Genomic DNA, 19,131 nt, shown 5'->3' with positions numbered 1-19,131 from the left:
GCTGTGCTACCCCTTCCCCAAAACGTACCTCAGGGAAGGGGTTTTCAGCAGCCTGGCAATTCTTGCTAAAAATGAACTTTATAACAGAAACATCTGGTTTGGATATTGTTGTGGAATGCTCTACATCCCACCCTGCCACCGGGATGACAGCCTGGCCTGTTTGCCAGCCTGAGGGGCCTCTGTTTGTAGGTAACAATGGGTGGGACTCCTTCCCAGGTCAGCTTCTGGTACCTGGGTTAAATACCTTCTCCAGAGCTGTCTCCAGGTAAGTCATGGACTGTGGGAGGATCGTATGACAGCCACCTTCATCTGGCTACAGGCCCAGTGGGAAAGCACAGATCTCCCTTCGGTGACATGAGGAAAACCCTGATAAGGACAGAGCAGTTACGTTTCTGACACATGGTGCCAGTTCCAAGTAAAATCACCTTGTACAAAACCAATAGCATTATGTTATATTCGCACATTTGTTAGGAACAGCCTTTTTCCTGGGTCAGCATCCCTTAAATTATTATCTCCACTCAAAGCAGGCCAGCTCTCAGTGAAGCCTCACGTGTTTTTAGCAACATGCATGTGATAGAAGTGCCAGGAAAATCTAGTAATCCAACTTAAAATTGGCCTTTTTTTATCAGAGCCCTCAGGCGACTGACGGTCACAAGGAATTCCCATCAGATGCTTTCTTCAAGACTAAATCTAGTCAAGAGTGTTTACATACCAGAGTCTGTTGGTTGTAGGTTTGCACACAAGATCTTTTGTGAAGGTTACCTATAAAATTGGTCAAACCCAGAGCACGACAGCAGTTTATGTGTCAGTTTATCCATCATCTTTACAACCCAGCTGCTGTCATGATTGTTTAGGGTGGTAATTAAGCAAGTAAAGCAGACTGGATAGCACTCCATACTCACTCCACATAAATCCTGTCCTTTGCAGAACAGGGAACAGAGCAAGCTTTTCATCTAAGAGCCCCTGCTTTAAATCAGTGTGAGCAAACTGAGGCACACCTAGAGACCCCATCCCAGGCTTCTCCGTGCCTCATTCATTCACGCTGCAAGCCAGTGTTTCCATTAGAGCTGTTTATCCCTTTACACCCCTCAGAGGGGACGTGTCCTGACTGTGGCACAGTGTTACGGCTTGGCTGTGTTCCACAGGAGCGCTGCTCGTGCCTTTGCACACCCACCAAGTGTCCTGCAGCTGTGCTGTGTGAGGGGCTTTTTCTATCCGTGTGTGACTGAACAATCGGCCTTTGTGCTGTGCAACTGGATGTGTGTCTGTGGCCAGCCCTTGTGCAGCTTGGTGTGCACCAGTGCCAAAAACCATTGCAAAAATCTGCTTTCTTCTTGCCCGTTTCAAGATGTCGGGGAGATGGAGCCAGCCAGGCTCAGTAGCCTCGGACAAGCTTGAGGGGGGGCGGTCAGTGTGGCTCTGCCTGCTTTGAGATTAGGAAAAAGGGCTTGTTTTCCCCTACACCATATAGGAAACAGGGTACATGTGGGCCAGGCAGCTTTTTCCTCTGTGGTTTGCAGCCTGAGGCCATAGCCTTCTGCTACAGCTGCACTGAGCAGCAGGGGGACTTCAAATGAGAAAATCCAGCCATACTTGTTAAATTCTTCATTTTAGTACTGAATGAACTTAGAGAACTGAATGCAAAAGAATTAAAAAAAAACAAAACAAGGACATAATTCAGCTGGGGCGGGTAAGAGCTGGTGAAAATCTGATGGAATATGGAGGAATCTGCTCATGAGGTGCTTGTGCTTTTACTGAGGTAAAATAAAACTTTGATTAAACAAACAAAAAAAAAAATACACAAACCCACAGCTTAGAAAGGATGAAATTGAAATATGAGAAGCCACGATGAGAACTTTTGGGAGAGAAAGGGGGCCCTGAGCAGAAATTTCTCGTGGCTCTTCCTGCCAAATTTTCCGTGGGAACCTTTTTACCTCAGAAGGGCCCCCCCAGCGCCATCTTAGGGGGCTGCTGAGGGGAGGGAGCCCTGTTGGTGAGGGGCTCTGGACACCCAGCCCGCCCCCACCTCACCTCCAAAAACCTCCAAAAATGGCAGCAGGGCTCACTGCCGCCCCTCCTGCTGTGTTTTTATTGCCAACACCTGTGGAGCAATCAGGCTAATGAGGGACAGCTGGGCTGGGCCAGCCGGACAGGAGTGCAGCCTGAGGCAGAGCGTGAAGATGCACATCTCAGCCTGAAGCCTCCTGAGAAAAGGTGAGTAAAGCTCTGTTCTTAATGATTTTTTTTTTTTTTTTTACTCTTCATAGGGTAGGCTGGCAGCGTGCAGCTACATTGGAGTTTAAGAGGAGGGGAAAAAAGCCCTGTTTGTTGGAAAGCAGGAGTGTCGGGTGTTTGGTTTCTGAACGGAGGGAGCGTGCTGGCCTGTGGGAATGGAGGGTGCCCACACCGTGGGGGTCTCAGCCCTGACAGGACAGGTACAGGTCTGTAGCCATCTGACACCAAGGATATCCCACCCCAGCAACATCCAGACCTCCATCACACGCTGGAAAGGGGAATGGTGTGGTTATGGTTTCCTGTGTGCTGCCCCAGAACAGTTGTGAGGTAATGCAGCACAAGGTTTGGGGCTGACTCTCTGAAGTGAGCGCTGAAGTGCCCTTTGGTTTGTACATGTTGGAGCTGGGGCCGAGGGAGTGGGAGGAACGAGAGCTGGCTGGTGTTAGCCTCCTCGTTTTGTACTCGGGTTATTGGTTCATTTCGTATGTGTGTTGTTTGGAAGAAATTGTCAGGTGACTTTCTGGTTGTAAATTCCATGGGAAGCGACCCTGCTGGCTTCTCTTGCCTCACCTAGGGCTGCCCCTCAGCTTCCCTAGCACCCAGCTCCTGGGTGCACAGTGTCCTCGGACTGTCTTTTGAGGCTGTGACAAAGAGTGCCACATGCAGGCTCGTGCGGCCACAGTCACTCACATGGCCTATTTCTGTCGAGTGAAGTTAATGTGAACTGCTCAGGGAGAGGTTATCTTCTGAGAAGACAAAGCTGCTGGTCTGTCTTAGCCCTCACCGCTCTTCTAAGCTATGCATGAGATTTTAACTCCTGTCTGATCTATTGCTTCCAAAGTCATCTTTTTTTACAATTGGTTATGTGTTCTCATCTTCCAAGGTGTGAGGGGAAAGCACCTCTCATTTAATCTGTGTTGATAAAATCATTTAGGTTAGAAAAGACCCTTACATTCAAGTGCAACTGTGAACCCAACACCACTAAATCCACCACTGTGCCCCCAAGTGCCACATCTCCACCTTTTCTAAGTACCTGCAGGCATGGTGACTCCACCACTTCCCTGGGCAGCCTGTTCCCCTGAAATAAAATTCTTCTCACACCTGAGTGTCCATGTTATAAGACACAGACTCACAACTGTTTTGTAGGGGGTTTTGAGGTCCCATTTTCCCTGGCCATGACACTGTAAAGAAATGGTGAGTGCCCAGTGTGCAGAATTTAAATTCAGAAAAGAAAGAAAACCTGCACCCTTTGGCCATGTTGTGGTGCTTTCTGCTCTTCTCCTCAGCAAGCAGTGCTCAGGGCTCTCCCAGAGATTTTGACATGAGCTCCCTGTGTGGCTCAGGAGAGCACCTTGGCAGGAACAAGTGTCACTTGCCCATTCACCCTCTCCTCTGCAGCAGGCCATGGAGTTCTGGCTTTCCCAATGGCTCTAGCAGGAGACAAAGCCTTGTCACCACTCCAGGAGCCAGCCAGGGCACTCTGCATTTATTGGTGTCACTTAAAGGAACAGCATTATTTATAGCTCCTGGATATGGGAGCAAAGACTCGAGCAGCAGGAAATGCTGGCAAAGGGATGCTTCCTTCCTCCCCTTTCTCCTATTTTATGGTCTCCTGAGTGGTAACTGGCAGCACTAAAAAGCAGGATAAAGCTAATTAATTCTTGTGGGAATCCCAGGAGCGGGGTGGCCCCCAGGATAGCGCTGTTTGTGCCCTGAGCACGGGAGCCAGGAACACTTGTGGCTAACCTACCTGGCAGTCAGGACTGCCAGCTTAAGGGCAAAAAATGGGATTAGCTTTATTTTTGTCAGTTCTGAGACACACAGACCTCGCCTGACCAGGGCAGCCTGGAACAGAGACACTCACTGAGCTCTAAGCTCTTCTGTGCCCCTGCCTTTGTACCTTTTCACACACCTGATTGAATTTACCTTCAGCCAACACTTTGCTTCCTGTGCCATAAATAATGCAGTAGATGCAGGGCAGGAATGAATCCCTCCATTATCCATGCCCTTGCCCTGCAGTGCAGCCAGGCTCCCCCAGCCCTCTCCCCTGGGGGTGTCCAGCTCCGAGCAGCTGCTGCAGTGCAGGGGGGTCGTGAAGGCAGCCTGTCAGCCTCCCCACAAGGAGCCTGGGATGGCTGAAATACTCCACAGAGAGCTGTGGCCCTACCAGGCTGGCTCAGCTGTTCAAGGAGCGGCTGTGCCTAGGTTAGCCAGCAGGGATCACATTCCAGCACCACAGAAGCATTGGGCTGAGAAATCCTCACCCCCACAGGCTGTTGCTGACTGAGCCGTGCTGGGCAGCACAGTCACACAGCCACAGAGCCAATCTGCCCAGGCTCCCCGTTCCACACAGCATGCAGGATTTCCTTACTTTCCGTGGGTCCTCCAGTGCCACAGCAGTCCCAGCTCCAGCCCTGGCTTGGGCCAGTGTTGCCCTGATTCTTAAGGTTTTCTAAAGCCTTCTGAGTTTACATTATGTTAGAAAACTTTCCCACACATTTTCTATAAACGACATATTGTTTTGCATTCCTTCGTGGGGGTGGAGGAAGTTGATGTACTGGTGGTTTGTCCAATGTCTTTGGAGAGGTGGCCCATTCACTCTCCAATCCACTGTCACCTTTGGAAAAGTATAAAAGTTGGAGTCAGAACATAAACCTTCTTCTTTTTTACCTTGCCATCGCAATGGCTCGTGCTGTGCTTTCTCATGTCCTATAGCGACAGGCCAGCATGACCAGCAGGCTGTGAGGAAAGAGCAGTAGCAGACACACTCCAAGGCATTGCATGAGCACAGAGGTTGTAAGTAGAAGAGACTCTTTACCAAGCTTTTTTCCTTCTTCTGCCTAACTGCAGTTAGTTGTGTTCAGTGCACTCAGGATTAAATGCCCCTGGTTACTCTGTTGGATACAGCCCTGTAGCAGGGAAGCATTCCAGACACTGACCCACGGGCTGCCACAGGGTTTGTTGCCCATACCTGACGTGTTGCTCAGCTGATCCTCTGTCTCTGGCAGTGTCAACACCTCAAGTCATGAGCACCAGGGACAGCCTGGATTCTCTCAAGTCGGTCCTAAGCTTTCTGCAGGCTTCACTTTTCATTCCACATCTTTTTCCCAGCCTGCCTACTCTCCATTGCTCCTCAGGTACACCAGTGCTAGCCTGCAATGCATATAACTGCTGAGCACGTTCTGGGAAAGCAAAGCTCTTGGCAAGAGCACAAGCCATGCCCCGAGCTCCCTGTCAGTCCCCCATCCCCAGCAGGGAGCAGCACTTCGTGGTCAGAGATGGCAAAGGGAACAGCCAACACACACTTGTTCCTGGTTGGGACTAGTCTTACACTTGAGGGACCTGACAGTGGAGCCAGCACGGTGAACCTACTGCTAAGGCAGCTTCGCTCACAGTCAGTCAGGCTTTGCCAGGCTCGTGTCTAGCTCAGTACCAGCTGCAAGGCTGCAGTGTAAGGAGGAAAATGGCTGGATACACATCCCCTCCCTGCCCACCCCACCCTGCAACACACATAGAAGCAAGCAGATTAGAGCAGGAAACAGCAGAGGAAGCAGCCATTGCAAGTTTTGGTTTATTTCACTACACAGGGGGCAGAAAACAAAACAAACCAAGCCATAGTTGTTAGCTGAACTTAATGGCTTTGACTTTGAAGTCACCCTCCACAGCCAGGTATTCAATTTTCTCCATGCCCAGCCGATTTGGGAACTTGAACTCTGCCTCGGGCAGCTTCACCGTGGCCTCAGTTTCATCGAAGAAGATGCATATCTGTAGAGGGCCATGAGAGGGAAGGAAGGAATGAAGCTGACACATCACAGTTCCCAGGCTTTGCTCACCTCCACTACCTCCAATCTGGGTGCAGGACAGGTGAGGTGGCTGCTGCTGCCAAGGCCATGCTCAGCAGCTCAGCCTCCTCCCTGCCAGCAGAGGCACAGAAGGGAGGAAGCTTCTGCAGCTGTGGGGTGAGACAGACCCAGTCTGAGTCTGACCTCAGTGCTCTTACTGCTCCGAGGTGCATAGCTTAGCCCAGAGTGGAGCACTGAGCACGTGCCAGCTGCTGAGCACTTCCTTGGCTCTTCCCCTGGGGCTCGTTGCCCTTTCCATGCCTGCTCCTTCTGCGCCACAGGGGCACAGGGCAGGATTATAAAGCTGTGACCTGGGCAGCTCAGTGCCTGGGCCTTGTGCACATCCCTGGGGCCTCACCTCAATCTTGTCACCATGCTGGAAGGGGAAGTCGGCCTTCCTGTCCTCCTCCCCCCACACGCCATCCTCCTTGGAATTGCACACGATGGTGTTGACATCCCCGTAGCAGTCAAAGCGAGGGTTGAAATGCAGCATGAGGGTGTTGCTGTCCTTCCCCACATTCACAGCAAACCTGGGCAAACAGAGCCAGTGCAGAGGGGTGCCAGTGCAGCAGCTCCAGCTGCCAGTTCTGACAAGCTGAACACAGCAGGAGCTCTGGCGTCCTCCATCAATCTATTCGCTACCTCACTCACCCTTTGGCATCAGATTGGATCTTCCCTTTGACCTTGATGCACTCACCAGGCTCAACATCCAGCTGAGTAACAACCAGTCCCTGCAGGGCCAAACCACAGGAGTTAGTCTATCCCAAGGCAAGGATTCCAATCCTGCTTGGGCCAGGGCACACAGCAGCTCTGGCACACCCAAACATTATTTTTGTGCTAGAGGAAGGGCTGGGCAGCCATCTGCCTGTCCCAGCAGCCACGGGGGTCTCCCACTCCCCTAAGCAGCATAAGGTGACAAGGAGGTGTGGTGGGTTGGCCCTGGCTGAATGCCAGGTACCCACCAAAGCCACTGCATCACAACTGGATGGGGGGAGAAAATACAACAAAGAGCTCATGAGTTGAAACAAAGGGAGAGGTCACTCACTGATTACTGTCACAGGCAGAACAAAGTCAGCTGGGGGAAATTAATTTAATTTATTACCAGTTAAAATCAGAGCAGGATAATGAGAAGTAAAATAGGCCTGGAACATGCCTTCTCCCAGCTCCTTCTCAGGCTCTACCTCTGCCCCATCAGGGAGGTAGGGAAGGGGGGTTACAGTCAGCTCATCGCAGGGTGTTTCTGCCACTGCTGCAGAAGAGGAGTCTTCCCCTGCTCAGTGTGGGTCCCTCACACAGTCCTCCATGTGAGTTACAGCTCTTCACCAGCTGCTCCAACGTGGGTTCCTTTCCACAGGGTCACAGCCTTCCTCGGGCATCCCCCTGCTCTGGCACAGAGCGCTCCCTGGGCTGCAAGTGTTTTCCTGCCTGCCTGTTGACACCCAGGGGCTGCGGAGGGACAGTGCCTCGCCACGGCCTTCAGCACAGGCTGCACGGTGTTATCACAGAGGCACTCCCGCCGTCCCGATAGGCTTGGCCTTGGCCAGCACCCTGTCTGTCCTGCAGCCCGCTGGCCTTGGCTCTGCTCGACACGGGGGAGGCTTCTCACAGAAGCCACCCTGGTAGCCCCCTCTGTTACCAGAACCTGGTCGCACAAGCCCAGAGCAGATTCAGCAGCTGCTACAGGAGCAGTGTACTGAGCTACTTTACTGTGTGCCGGGTCAGGTAGAGAGGCAAATTGTGAATTAGTTGCTTGGACACTGCCCCCCAGCCCCCTGACGCCGTCCTTGCCCTCATGCCTGCTCGCTGCCCTGCCCACACACAGCCTGCCGAGGTCAGGGTTCCTCGAGTCACTAAACTGTTTATCCCCAGGCACTAACTCTGCCTCCTGGCTCTGGAATGCGGCCGCTGCGCCCGGGGGGATCTTTCGAGGAAAGGAAAGCTGCGGGGGCAGGGGTGGGTTAGAGTACACTGCTGGCCTGCTTTCCTCTCCTGTTGCATTAGGAGTTAACCCGCTCCTGCACCCAAAAGGCATTTTTCCAGAAGAAAAATACACAGATTAAGGGAAAAAGTATAAAGAGTCTGGAAACTGTAGAGTTGCAAGCGAACCCAAACCTTTAGGGTACTTGAGAATATAAACATTAGTCAGCTTCCCCACTTAGATAACATGCTAGAGAAGAGGAGAAGAAATACGGCTGGTCAGCCCTAACTATTCCTCCCAAAGCCATACATCAGTTTTGCCTTTCCTCTCCGCTAATTCTCCTCTCCCCACACTTCCGGCACCACGCCCAAACCTCACAGGCAGCCCAGCCGTAGTCCCAGTCCCGCTTGGCACAGCAGCGGCTCGCAGGCGGCACTCACTTTCTCCATGCTGCAGACGCCGGCCCCGGCAGGCAGAGCCCCTCTCCCGGCACGGAGTGACGCAGCGCCGGGCTCTGGCAGCTGAACGCAGCCGGGCAGGACCGTCACACGGTCGGGGGAGGGCGAAGAAGAGAATTGATAACAGCAGCTGTGGCCAGAGCTTCCCAGCCATTTACCGGGAGGGGCGGGAGACCTCTATCGATACTGTTCTTCGCAGGCAGTCTGTGTGTGATTTTAAGAACTACTGATTGCTTGCTTCTCTGTGATCCTTGCTGTAAGCTCCCCTAGCTGCGATGCAGCGTCTCTTGGCTCCGATCCCAGTGCTGCTCTGTGCTAGGAGCCAGGTGGCTGCTTTTTGTTCGGCGATCTGTGTCTAAAATCAGGGTTGGGAGTCCTCGTGTTCCTGCTGCCAAGTGACTGTCTCTGTGGATACGGGTGGGTGCGCTCTCCCAGCCCAGCCTGGTGGGAGACGCTGCGTGCAAAGCCGCGCTGCTTGCAGTTCAGTGCAAGCTTGGTACAGCCCGTGTCGGCATTTCAGCAGTGCCTAAAAGGTTAAGGGTGGTGGTGTGGGGCTTTAAGTAGATGTGAGAATTCAGGCTGCGGCTTTTGAAAAGTAGCACGGTCTCGCTGGTTCTATTCCAGTTGCAAAAGGCTCCGGAGGGAAAAAAGAAATGCTTTGTTAGGGGAGGAAGAGGCCGGGCAAGGCTGTGTGCAGCCTGCAGGACGGGAGAGGAGGCTGCTGTCCCCAGTGCCCAGAGCCTGCCATTCCCCTTTCCCGTGCCCCCAGAAAGCACCGAGCACGACTGCCCCGAGGGGCTGGGCAGGGCAGGCAGGTGAAGGGGGAGCGGCTGCAGCGCTTGGTGGAGACGTGTCCCTGGATCGGCTTGTACCTTTGTATGGGCTTTAGCAGGGTCCTCGGGACTCCGTGCCTCAGTTTCCCTGAGGCCTGAAGTGACGCTAGTGACACGCAGCTTTCCCGATCCTGCCTGTAAACCCGCAGCAAGAGCTGCTCTATAAGCACAGCGTGCTACTTGGTGGCTGAGCCCTGAGCAGCCTGCGAGGTACTTTATTGCAGGTCACTCTTGGGAGAGCTGCACCGGGCATCTCACAACACAGCAGGAATCTGTGGCTAGGTGGTGGTGGGGAACACGCTGCCCTGCAGGAGGCTGCTGGAACTTCATTAGAGCTCTTACAGGAACAGCATCCTGACTCGTGATGACATTCTTTGCCCCAGATATCCCCCGCACCCATTTCAGAACATTCCCATGGTGTTTCAGCAAAGCTGAGCTACGTTTGGACTAAAAGTCACAAGCTCGGATTGCAGCCCTGTGACTGGGGTGCATAAAAGAAGACAAAATGCTGACTGAAAGTGCTGTAGGGAAAATCCCTCACATGCCCTCACCTCCAGCTAACTCCCTGGCACACACAAGAGCCGCACAGAAGTCAGGAGTTAACTGTGGGAGCAGAGTTCACCCAGGTAGCAAATGCCACTGAGAGCAAGCTCCCTCCACGGAGAGTTTGGAGAAATCCCATCTAATTCCACCTTAAGTTAACCCCACTCTGCAGCGGTGTTAGGCAGGATCACGTGTTAGAGACAGGCTTTAGGCACCTGCTCTCCGAGCCGAGTTACTGTGCAGTTGTTCCCCCGGTCACTGGTACATGGGAAGAATTGAGCAAATTCTGTTTAGTCAGTTGGGTTTGTGTATTTGTTTTCCTTTCAGCTCTGTGAAATCCCTGGAGACTTCTCTCCTCCTTTTGGTGCTGTGCCCTCTGTCTCCTGAAATGCACGTTTCATGTGAGGTGCTCTTCTGGCCTGAAGTTTCCTCCTCTGACCCTTCAGACAGGGAATTACCTTTCTAATAACACATGGAAACCTCTCTGGTGGTTTGCCTTGAGTGCTCTGCACTGGCAGCCTGGTTGGTTTAGCAGCAAAGCCTTTGGTCTTTTGATTTAAAGCACTCCTTGTCTTTAAAGCACTCCCTGTCGTGAGCCCTGTGAAGTCAGCAAGATGTTTGTTCTGGGGCTACAGTGCTGAGTTGCCTCACTGTCCTGCATCTTTCCCAGGAGTTAAGTGGGAGAAAAACAGGGGACACAGTGGTCCTTCAGAGGGCAGGCTGCAAAGGCCATTCTGGCCAATCCCACCCATGAGGGATGATCCCAGCCTCCATGCACAATGGGGGGACAAAGCACACCTTGCACCTCCCACAGGGACGGACTCAGTCCCTCTGCACCCACAGCAGGCAGGCAGAGGATTGGGGTGTCTTTCAAAGGCCTGGGGGAGACAGGGGGAGCCACTGCTCCATGCAGACCCCTCTCACTCCCCAGGCCCAGCAGGGGATGTTCTGAGAAGAAACCCTGGGCAGAAGAGCCCAAGTGAGCCCCACCGGGGTTGTTGCAAGGGCCTGCAGTCATTACAGGCCTGAGAGAGTAGCAGGTGTTATAGATACATATTATAATAGTGGCTTTTTGCAAGTGTTAAAATGGATTTTTATATGTGTGATGTTGAAGTAACTTAATTATAAAGACATAATATTTATTTCTGTTGTTAACTAAGCTTAGACATAGTAGTGAAATATCTATGCTTGTGTTAAAATGCCTGCTTGGATGGGATGAACAGGACACCTGCTACAGATCTGCCAACTATCAGCACTCACCATCTGAACAAGGTATGGACCGAGGTCCAAACTGAAGTGGTAAGGAGAAGGAGCCAAAACCACAGCCAAGAAACCCACATGCTCTAAAAAGGCAGACCCAAGGAGGGGCCATGTAAATAGTTCCTGGAAAATGTAAATTAGGGGAAAAGTAAATTAAGGGAAAAGGCATTTAAGGGGTGTCCCTGAAAGTAACAGGGTGGTCTTGGCTGAGTACCTTTGCTCTATGGTCGTTGTCTCCTATTGTTCTTCATTAAAATTTTTACATTTTCACAGGAGAGTGAATGTGTTGTTCACAGCAGGGCACACACAGTGTAAGTGTTCCCATTTTAGGCGTCACAGCTCACTACCTGCTGTTGGAGAAGTGTTGCACCCACCTGGCAGCTCTGGCAGAAGCTGGGAGAGAAGTAATTTCCTGCTTATCCAGAGCTGATGCACAGAAGAATTTTTGGCTCTGGGGAAAATTAAGGCTGGCCTCCCAGTGTTTGGCCTTGCAGGCTTGTTTGTGGTTACCAGGGCCCTGTCCAACACCAGGTCTCCAGCCCAAACTCTTCATTCACTTCTTGGTTTGCACACGCTAAAGGCAGACACCTGGCCAGTCTGATTTCCTTGTAACTCCCTAGAAATGTCCCAGATTTGCTTTGGAAGCAAAGGGTGCAGCATGCTGAGTGTTACTCTTTTTAATCTCATGTGAGAAAATATACTCCCTAGCCACTGGCAAAGTCATATCCCAGGCTAATCAGTGCTGTCATCAGAGATGGCTTTCCCCTGGTTTGGGGAGGTCTGAGGGCACTCCCTGCTGCTGGATACTTCAAGGACCAGGATGCAGCCCAGGGGGCAGAGCCCTGCTGGCTCCTCGCTGCCCGTGCCTGGTTTGTGGTGCACTGAGCCCACACACATTGCTGGTTGTTGGTATGGCCCATGCCAAGTCGCTCATGGCTGCAGCTGAGAAAGAGCCCCCACTTGTTGCAGAAAGAGTGAGCAGAAGCTTTCTCCTCCTTTGGAGAAGGTATCCAGCCCCAGGGCCAGCACAGCTCTTCTGTTCATGCACCGCCCTGGTGGGGCACCACTGCTTCAGCCACTGCCCCTCAATCAGTGACACCGACCAAGCAGGGAGAGCTGCTCCAATCCAAAGATTGGGCTGCTAAAATAATGACAAAAGAAACCCCTCGCCCTTTCCTAGTGTGACAGAAAGCTTACAGTTTGCTCTAAGTTAGGGTTTGTTTTTTCGCTTTCTTTGGGGAAGATTTGTTCTTGTCTCTGTGAGTTCATTCTCAGTGCATCAGGCCAGGGCTGCATCTTTTTCGCACGCTGGCTTTAGGGAATATTTGTATCAATACTGTCTGGTTGGGATTCTGTTCTCAGCAATAGCCCCTGGTTACTCTTACAACCTAAATATTATTCTGTTACAGCATAACAGATATATATATTGCATTTCTATATACACTCACAGGCTGTTTCTCTCTCTTAGAATATCTGGGGACTTTAACTTAAGCAATTCTCTGCTTCTACTGTTGAAGTGTCTGGTTCTCTCTATTGCTACCACAGCCCATTAGTTTGTCTCATCTGAGAAGTTTCTGCCTTTTTGCTTGGGTAGTCATGACCCCCTGAAGAGTTTAGTTGCACAGAGTTTCCCTGGACCCTTCTGCAGAGCTGGCTGAAACAATGCTCTCACCACCATGGTATCTTCCAGCTCTGTGCTATCCTTGGGTAGGGCTTGGCTGGATACCACAGAGGAAAGGAGCCAAACTCCCAGGAAGAGGCTTTAACCTGCTCTTGAAAGACAAAATGACTCAAGGAGCCACAGTCCAGTGTGGCAGGAGGGTGAGAGGCCCTCCCAGAGCCTGCTGGCACTTGGGCTCCCAAAGCACCGCCTCAGAGTGGGAAGTTTGTGCCAGGAGGATCCAGTCTGCACTGGATACCAGCTAGGATTGCATGGCCACAATACAGCGTTTTTATCCCTGAGGGCTTCCTGATTTCAGCTTTCCCTACATTAAAAGGGAAGCACCTCAATTCCAGGTTAATTATAAATTAAGTTAATTATAAAGAACTTCTTAGACTGTCACAAAGTGATGAAAGGAGTTTGCTGATTGTGTCACTGGAATTTAAAGTATGTCTCTTCATTTTATTTCCCTCATTAACATTGACCCAAGCTGATAATCTGTGTGTTTCTCTCATCTCTCAGTGGATTAGATTTAACTGGAGCAAATTGTTAACTACCCAGGAGAACTGGGCCTTTGTTTTGTTGGACTCACTTCACTTTGGGACCTCCCTCCTTAACCTTTTAAGTTTGCGGGTGGCAAGCACCTCGCCTCTGAGTGTACTGCCTCATCTGAAAGGAGCTGTTTGCATTTGCTCCTCTCTGGATGTCCCTGCTACTCCAAAATGAAGAATCCAGGTCCATCTTTCCCTCCTTCTTGGAGGTCTTAGTCAAGAGATCTTAGTCAAGCAGCTGTTGCAGGGGGAACTCCTAGCAGAGCCCATGGGTTAGTGACCCTTCAAGTGTTTTCCTCGAGGTCTGTCAACTTGGGCAGCCCTAAATACTCATTTGTCTTAGCAGCACAGTTGTTTACTTTACATCTATGACTGCGCTGCAAACTTCTGCAACCAGGAGCAGACCCTGGAACACTTCTCACCGGGATGTCACAGCAGGATAGCAGCACTCCCCAAGCCTTATATGTGCCTTTGGTGTAGCCCCAAGCAATCTGGATTTGATTTGCACCTCATGATCAGCTGCAAGGGGGCTGAAGATGGGGACCTATGGATTTTCCTATCCCTAACCCGCTGAATAAAACCTATACAGGCCTTGAAGGTGTCCACATGGTGAGGAAGGGTAAAAGGGAGTGCAGCTGCATTGCCCTCCACAGGGTAACTCCAGCAGCAGAGCTGGTTAGCTGGGTCTGGACCCCATGTGAGTGAAACAAGATGTCAGTGAAAAAAGGATCATCACTGGAGCAAGCCTTCTGGGCAGCTTTCATCTTGAATGGAGGTGGCTGCACCAGGCTGGGGGTCTAGCCTTTGTTTTGTTTCTTTTTCATGAATCAGCTTCTATCATGTCGTGCCACCCGTAAAGTTAAAGCTCCTGGGGTTTTGCCAGGTAACCTGGAATGCTCTCCTGAAAGATTTGCCATATTCTAGGCCACAAGACTGGATCAGTGTTGTCATAGTAGACACATCCAGGACACAGCAGACACGTCTGTTGGTCCTTTTCTATTATCTTCTTAGGATTGTAAGGCTTGATTTTCCTTATGTCACTCTCATTCTGCAAAACCTGCAAGACAGAGGTTTTCCTCGTACTGAAAGACTGTGAAGCAGTTTCTTGTTTTGGGGCTCTAATTGATGGGGGAAAACCCCACACAGTGACTTTGGACAGGGTGGGACTGGTCTTCACAAAAGCATTTCAGCAACCTTAGGTTAGACTGGTTTAGCAGAGCTCTTTTCTAGCCTGACATAGCACATAGAGCATGTCAGGATGGCTTAGAAACTCAAGCCATCTGGAGTTCTTTTCCACAAAAACATGTGTGTGCCAGAATTGGTCTCCTCTGAGCCACCCACAGTGAGAAAGGATTGTATTTAGGCTGGCTCAAGTTTCTTAAATTCAATTTTAGGCAAGAGAAAATGGTCGGCAAGTATTTAGAAAATGCGTTGGAAAGAACATGCTGATTAAAAAAGTAATGATCTTTGACAGAACATTAACACTGTCCATTCTGAGCCAGGAGACACTGAAAAGCCATCAAAATGATGATATGTGGGGAGAAGTTCCTTCCCCTTCCTGCCACCTTCTCCCCCAGTGATTTGTCAGCCAGATTTAGGGTTTATGCAAAATAAGTCATGAGTCATGAGGATTCCCTTAGTTTACAAAACAGCTCTGAACTTCTCTGGCTGTTGAGGTGCAACAAACAAAGAGACACTCAGGCTTAAGACTGAAGTGCTTTTATACAGCAGCTGTAAAAAGTATCAAGTGCAGGCAGGTCATTTGGTTGTCTCCCATTACTCATGATGGGCTATTTCACAAGGTGGCATCTCATCTGATAGGTAAAGATGAAGGACCCGGTTAGAAATATTCACATACACACAAAAATTTGGAAATACGTTTAGAAGGGGCAGATCAGTAAGTTCTGCTAGAAAACAAGAACATTATTCCCAAGCACTGTGGGCAGATCAGAAACGCTGCTCCTAACCCCACTGTAGGCTGTGGTGATCCTGGCTGGATTCATAAAAGGATTCTGGCACAGCGTGCAAGGAAAAGGGAGGGCAGGCGGGATTTGTCATCCTGACAGGAAGGATTGAGAGAGTGTGAATGATGGCCAAGCCCCAGCCATGCCTCAGGCCCAGGGAAGAGCAAAACCCAGCTGGCTGCCCCAATGCAGCCACCACTGCAGCAGCCAGCGGAGGTGGCAGGTTCCACTGAGACTCTGCCCCCCCATGGCAAGTAAGAGTGCCCGGGGTGTGCTCAGCCCCAGAGGGGGAACAGTGGGGCTGCACGGAATTCCACAGCGCCTGAGGACAGGCGAGGTGCATGGCATGCCTGCCAAGTCTGCAAGATACCAAAACCCAAGGGAAGCACCACTGCTCCCACCCTCCCCTTTGGCCACAGGCAGGAGTAGGACTTTCCAGATGCCATGTCTGGTTGCATGGACATACAGATCCGTGGCTGACTGCTGCTTGTTTCCAGCACAGACCACCCAGCAGCTAAAAAGTCACCCAACATGAAATGTACCGGCAGCCACTGTGAGGAGCAGCAACTTTGTGCTTCTTGTGAGGCAGCAATGAGAAACCGTGGAGAAGGCAGGGTTGCAAGATCTTTGCTTAAATCATCTGCTCAGTACTTATAAAGCAAACAGACAAAGCATCCAAATCACATGCAAATAACTCCCGAGCTCGAGCATCTGCATTCCCCCTGAGCATGCCACAGCGTATGACTAAACCAGTTCTAGTGTTTATGCAAAGAAAAATGTGCAATTTCCCTTGGCTGTGCCCATCTGTGCGTCCTAACCTGCAGGCGAGACTGCCAGGCTTAGTGACCTCCTGGGGATGCTATTTATTAAAGCCACTTGCCTGGAAGCCTCCCTGCCTTGGCAAGAGCATTTCACTCCTCCTTTTTCCCTCTAAAACACTCACACCCTGCCCTGGTACATCCCTTGCCCTTGCCTTTAGACTATAGTGACCAGTACTTGGATGGGGAGAACTCATACATACAAGTTAACAGCCTTGTGGCTTAGCAACCTCCAGCAGAAAGTATGTTAAAACAAGAGTCAGGCTTTACATTCCTTGCCACTGATGATATGACTCAAGCAGAGGTGGAAACTTAGATTAAGTATTTGAACACAAGGAAGGAAAAGAACAAGGTGATTTCTTAATGCATTGGACTGTTCTACACACGTTTTCTTATGTAAGAAAAGAGTTAATCCCCTTCCAGTGTTTGCATTTTACACTCTTCAGTAATATTCAGCAGATGCCCAGCAGAGGTCTTCCTGCCTTCGGGGTAGCTTGATATCACTTGGCACGAGCACAGAGGCTGGTAAGGGACCCAGCCTGGCTCTGACACAGGAGTCAGTCTGGCTTTGGGGGTCAAACCAGTGTGACAGCACAGAGTCCCACCTTGGTTCCGCAGCCTGTGCACGTGGGCTGAACCAGGGGCACTGGCATGGCCGGGCAGGGATATGGAGCTATCCACAATGACAGGCAGGCTTTCCCTTGGGTCAAGTCACAGGGAGAGCAGAGCTGCAGGAGTGGAAGCCAGCAGAGGTGCAGGGGAGGGACTGCTGCTGTCCCCAAGCTCGGCACAGTCCTGCAGGCTGTAAGTGAACAGCAGCATCTGCTTCTCCCTTGGCCCCACTGCCTTCTCTGGCCACTAGCAGGCTTGCAAACAGCCTGGCTCTGAGGACAAACCCTGCCCTCATTCTTATCAGGTCCCCTCCTTATCAGCTGCCTGTTTTGTTCTAGGGTCACTTTAGATACCATCACCAGGCAGTGTGAGAAGCACTCAGGAGATAAGGAGGGTGCAGTGTTTGTGGATGGAGGAGCACAGTTCTGCATCCCTGTAGCAACAACACTCCCCACTAAGGCCTGGCAAGTGCCTCTTGTCCTCTCTCACAGTGAGACTCAAGACCTTCCCATTTCCCTGACACATTCTCTGCTATTTACCAGTGGCATGCACGTCCCACGTGGACTTTGGACAACCTGCAATAACACCTGCCCTGTGCCTGGCTGTGCAAAGCTATTTGTTCCCTGTGGAATTACCATGGGACTCCAGGTCTGTGACACGCACCAATTCAAATTCTTCTAATTCCCACTTCCACTGAAATATCCTGGACTTCATTAAAGTCTGTAAAATACCTCTTCTGGTATCAAATTCTTCAGAACATTCCTTCACTCTGGAGCTGTGACTAAAGAAGGCCAAAAGAAAATACTTAAACCAAGAGCTCTCTTTACAGAGGCCCCTCAGCAAGAGGGAAGCTGCTGGGACACATCTTGAAGGATTTGGCCCTTCTAGAGCCGTGGCAGCATTAGAAATGCAAACTGAGGCCAGTCCACAAGTACAGACCTGCTTGTGTGGAGGACCTTGACAATAGTTTTGATGGGCCTTTCCTTCATAGCAGAAACTAGGATTTATTAATTTTAAATAGCTTGTAGTTTTTGAGCACATAGAGCGTGGCTGCCTATGAAACACTATCACGTAGCAATGAAAGCACCCGAAATCTTTATCAGACCCATCTGCCATGAGCAGTTTTGTGCTTTCCTCCAGTACCATCAGAGCTAAAAAAATCTTAAGAGCAGTGTAAAGATATATTTCACAAACAGATTTTGAGTTGCCTTTGTTTTATGACAACCTGTACTGTAAGGAAGTCCTGACAGGTATGAGGAGCTTAAGTGCCTTTGCTGAAATCCTATCCAGATTTAAAATACCCTGAGCCTTAGGCTTATTTAAACTGTCCAAAAAGTAGTTTGCTCCACCAGGTCAAATTAAGTCTAAGGAGAAAAACAACCTCGACAAGATCACCCATCTGTGTCTTCACAGACAAGTATTACACTATGCGCTCAGTTAGGTATTTAACACAATAGTGCCTCTGTACCAAGCTTTTCTTGGTATCCTAAAATATATTTCTTTCAATTTATGGTAAAACACATTTTCTGTGCTTAAATAGACTCATGATGGGAATGAGGGGTATTAATTTTAGTAAACTAAGAATTCTCCTCTTAGGGTTTTCCAGTGTGACTGAGTTTCCAAAGACAATATTTGTATTTCCCTGAAAGGCTAACAGTTCTCATTTACTGGGGAAATGTAGGCTGTACTGTTAATTGGGAAGGGGTGGGGGTGTTCATATTCTAAACCCCACTCTGCTAACCTCTATCTGGTTGTAGTAAATGTAGTCATGAGAAATTCTAGCTTTAACAGGATTTAGTAGCCTTTGTGATTGTTTCATTACTTGCTGAAAGTGTGCAAGACTTTCTTCTCAATGTGAAGTTGTACACAAACTATTTAATTCAAAATGACATTTGTCACAGTAGGGGAAAAAGTGTATTTTGTGTGATGGACTCTTCATTTTATTTTATTTTTTTTTTAATTCTTCAAGTTCTATTTGTCTCTTGTTCATAAAGTGCTGTGATATAAAGGGTCCTATGGCCATTAGTTTCAGTTTGCAATGTTCTGTGCTCTTGCTCACCTGCTTTGCCCGGGAGCACTTTCTTGATTGCACAAAAGCCTCTTGGGCTCTTTGAGCTGGGCTCCCACCGTTGCTCCAGCCTTCGGTCTTTGTCCAGAGGCGTGGATCCAGCCGCCCATCCCGCTGTGCTGTGCCGCCTGCTTTTAGCCGTCAGGTGAGTGGGTGTGAAGGGGTGTGCCTTTGCCAGGGCTTCCTAAGGCTCAGGTTTGACAGCCTGCGCTGGGCAAAGGCCAAGGCACGGAAACACCCTCCCCCTTCTGCAGGACGTGGGCTTTGGAGTACAAAGCAGCTGATCAGAGATAAGCGTGACAGAGAAGAGGGGTGGACTTTACCAGCAGCAGCCGCCAAGTGGGAGGTGTGTTTTAGATGCAATGAGAG

General features: G+C 50.3%; 1 protein-coding gene across 2 annotated transcripts; it reads right to left on the bottom strand.

Annotated features, from left to right (window-relative positions):
• Window positions 1-5,788: 5,788 nt before the first annotated feature.
• On the bottom strand, window positions 5,789-8,849 carry LOC146767715 (16 kDa beta-galactoside-binding lectin). 2 transcript variants are annotated; one of them, XM_085579482.1, is made up of 4 exons: window positions 8,374-8,849; window positions 6,729-6,808; window positions 6,436-6,607; window positions 5,789-6,000 (listed from the first exon to the last, which is right to left on the bottom strand). In XM_085579482.1, the coding sequence occupies exons 1-4, from the start codon at window positions 8,605-8,607 to the stop codon at window positions 5,857-5,859; spliced, it is 630 nt and encodes a 209-aa protein (XP_085435608.1). In that variant the 5' UTR covers window positions 8,608-8,849; the 3' UTR covers window positions 5,789-5,856. The 2 variants fall into 2 exon arrangements, with proteins under 2 accessions (XP_085435608.1, XP_085435609.1); XM_085579483.1 differs by having other exon boundaries at window positions 8,436-8,493.
• Window positions 8,850-19,131: the final 10,282 nt, after the last annotated feature.

This window comes from Lonchura striata, chromosome 4, assembly GCF_050655825.1.
Source record: "Lonchura striata isolate lonStrDom1 chromosome 4, ASM5065582v1, whole genome shotgun sequence".
In the NCBI taxonomy this organism is placed as follows: domain Eukaryota; kingdom Metazoa; phylum Chordata; class Aves; order Passeriformes; family Estrildidae; genus Lonchura; species Lonchura striata.
The sequence above is the reverse complement of the archived record's forward strand: the minus strand, read 5'-3'. Positions and strand labels throughout refer to the sequence as shown.

Bases quoted from the DNA above. Each gene is read 5' to 3' on its own strand.
- LOC146767715 (XM_085579482.1), bottom strand. From the start codon at position 8,607: ATGGCTGGGAAGCTCTGGCCACAGCTGCTGTTATCAATTCTCTTCTTC. The intron at 6,608-6,728 runs GTGAGTGAGGTA...CTGTTTGCCCAG, and splicing joins ATCCAATCTGATGCCAAAGG to GTTTGCTGTGAATGTGGGGA. The intron at 6,001-6,435 runs GTGAGGCCCCAG...GGCCCTCTACAG, and splicing joins AGCATGGTGACAAGATTGAG to ATATGCATCTTCTTCGATGA.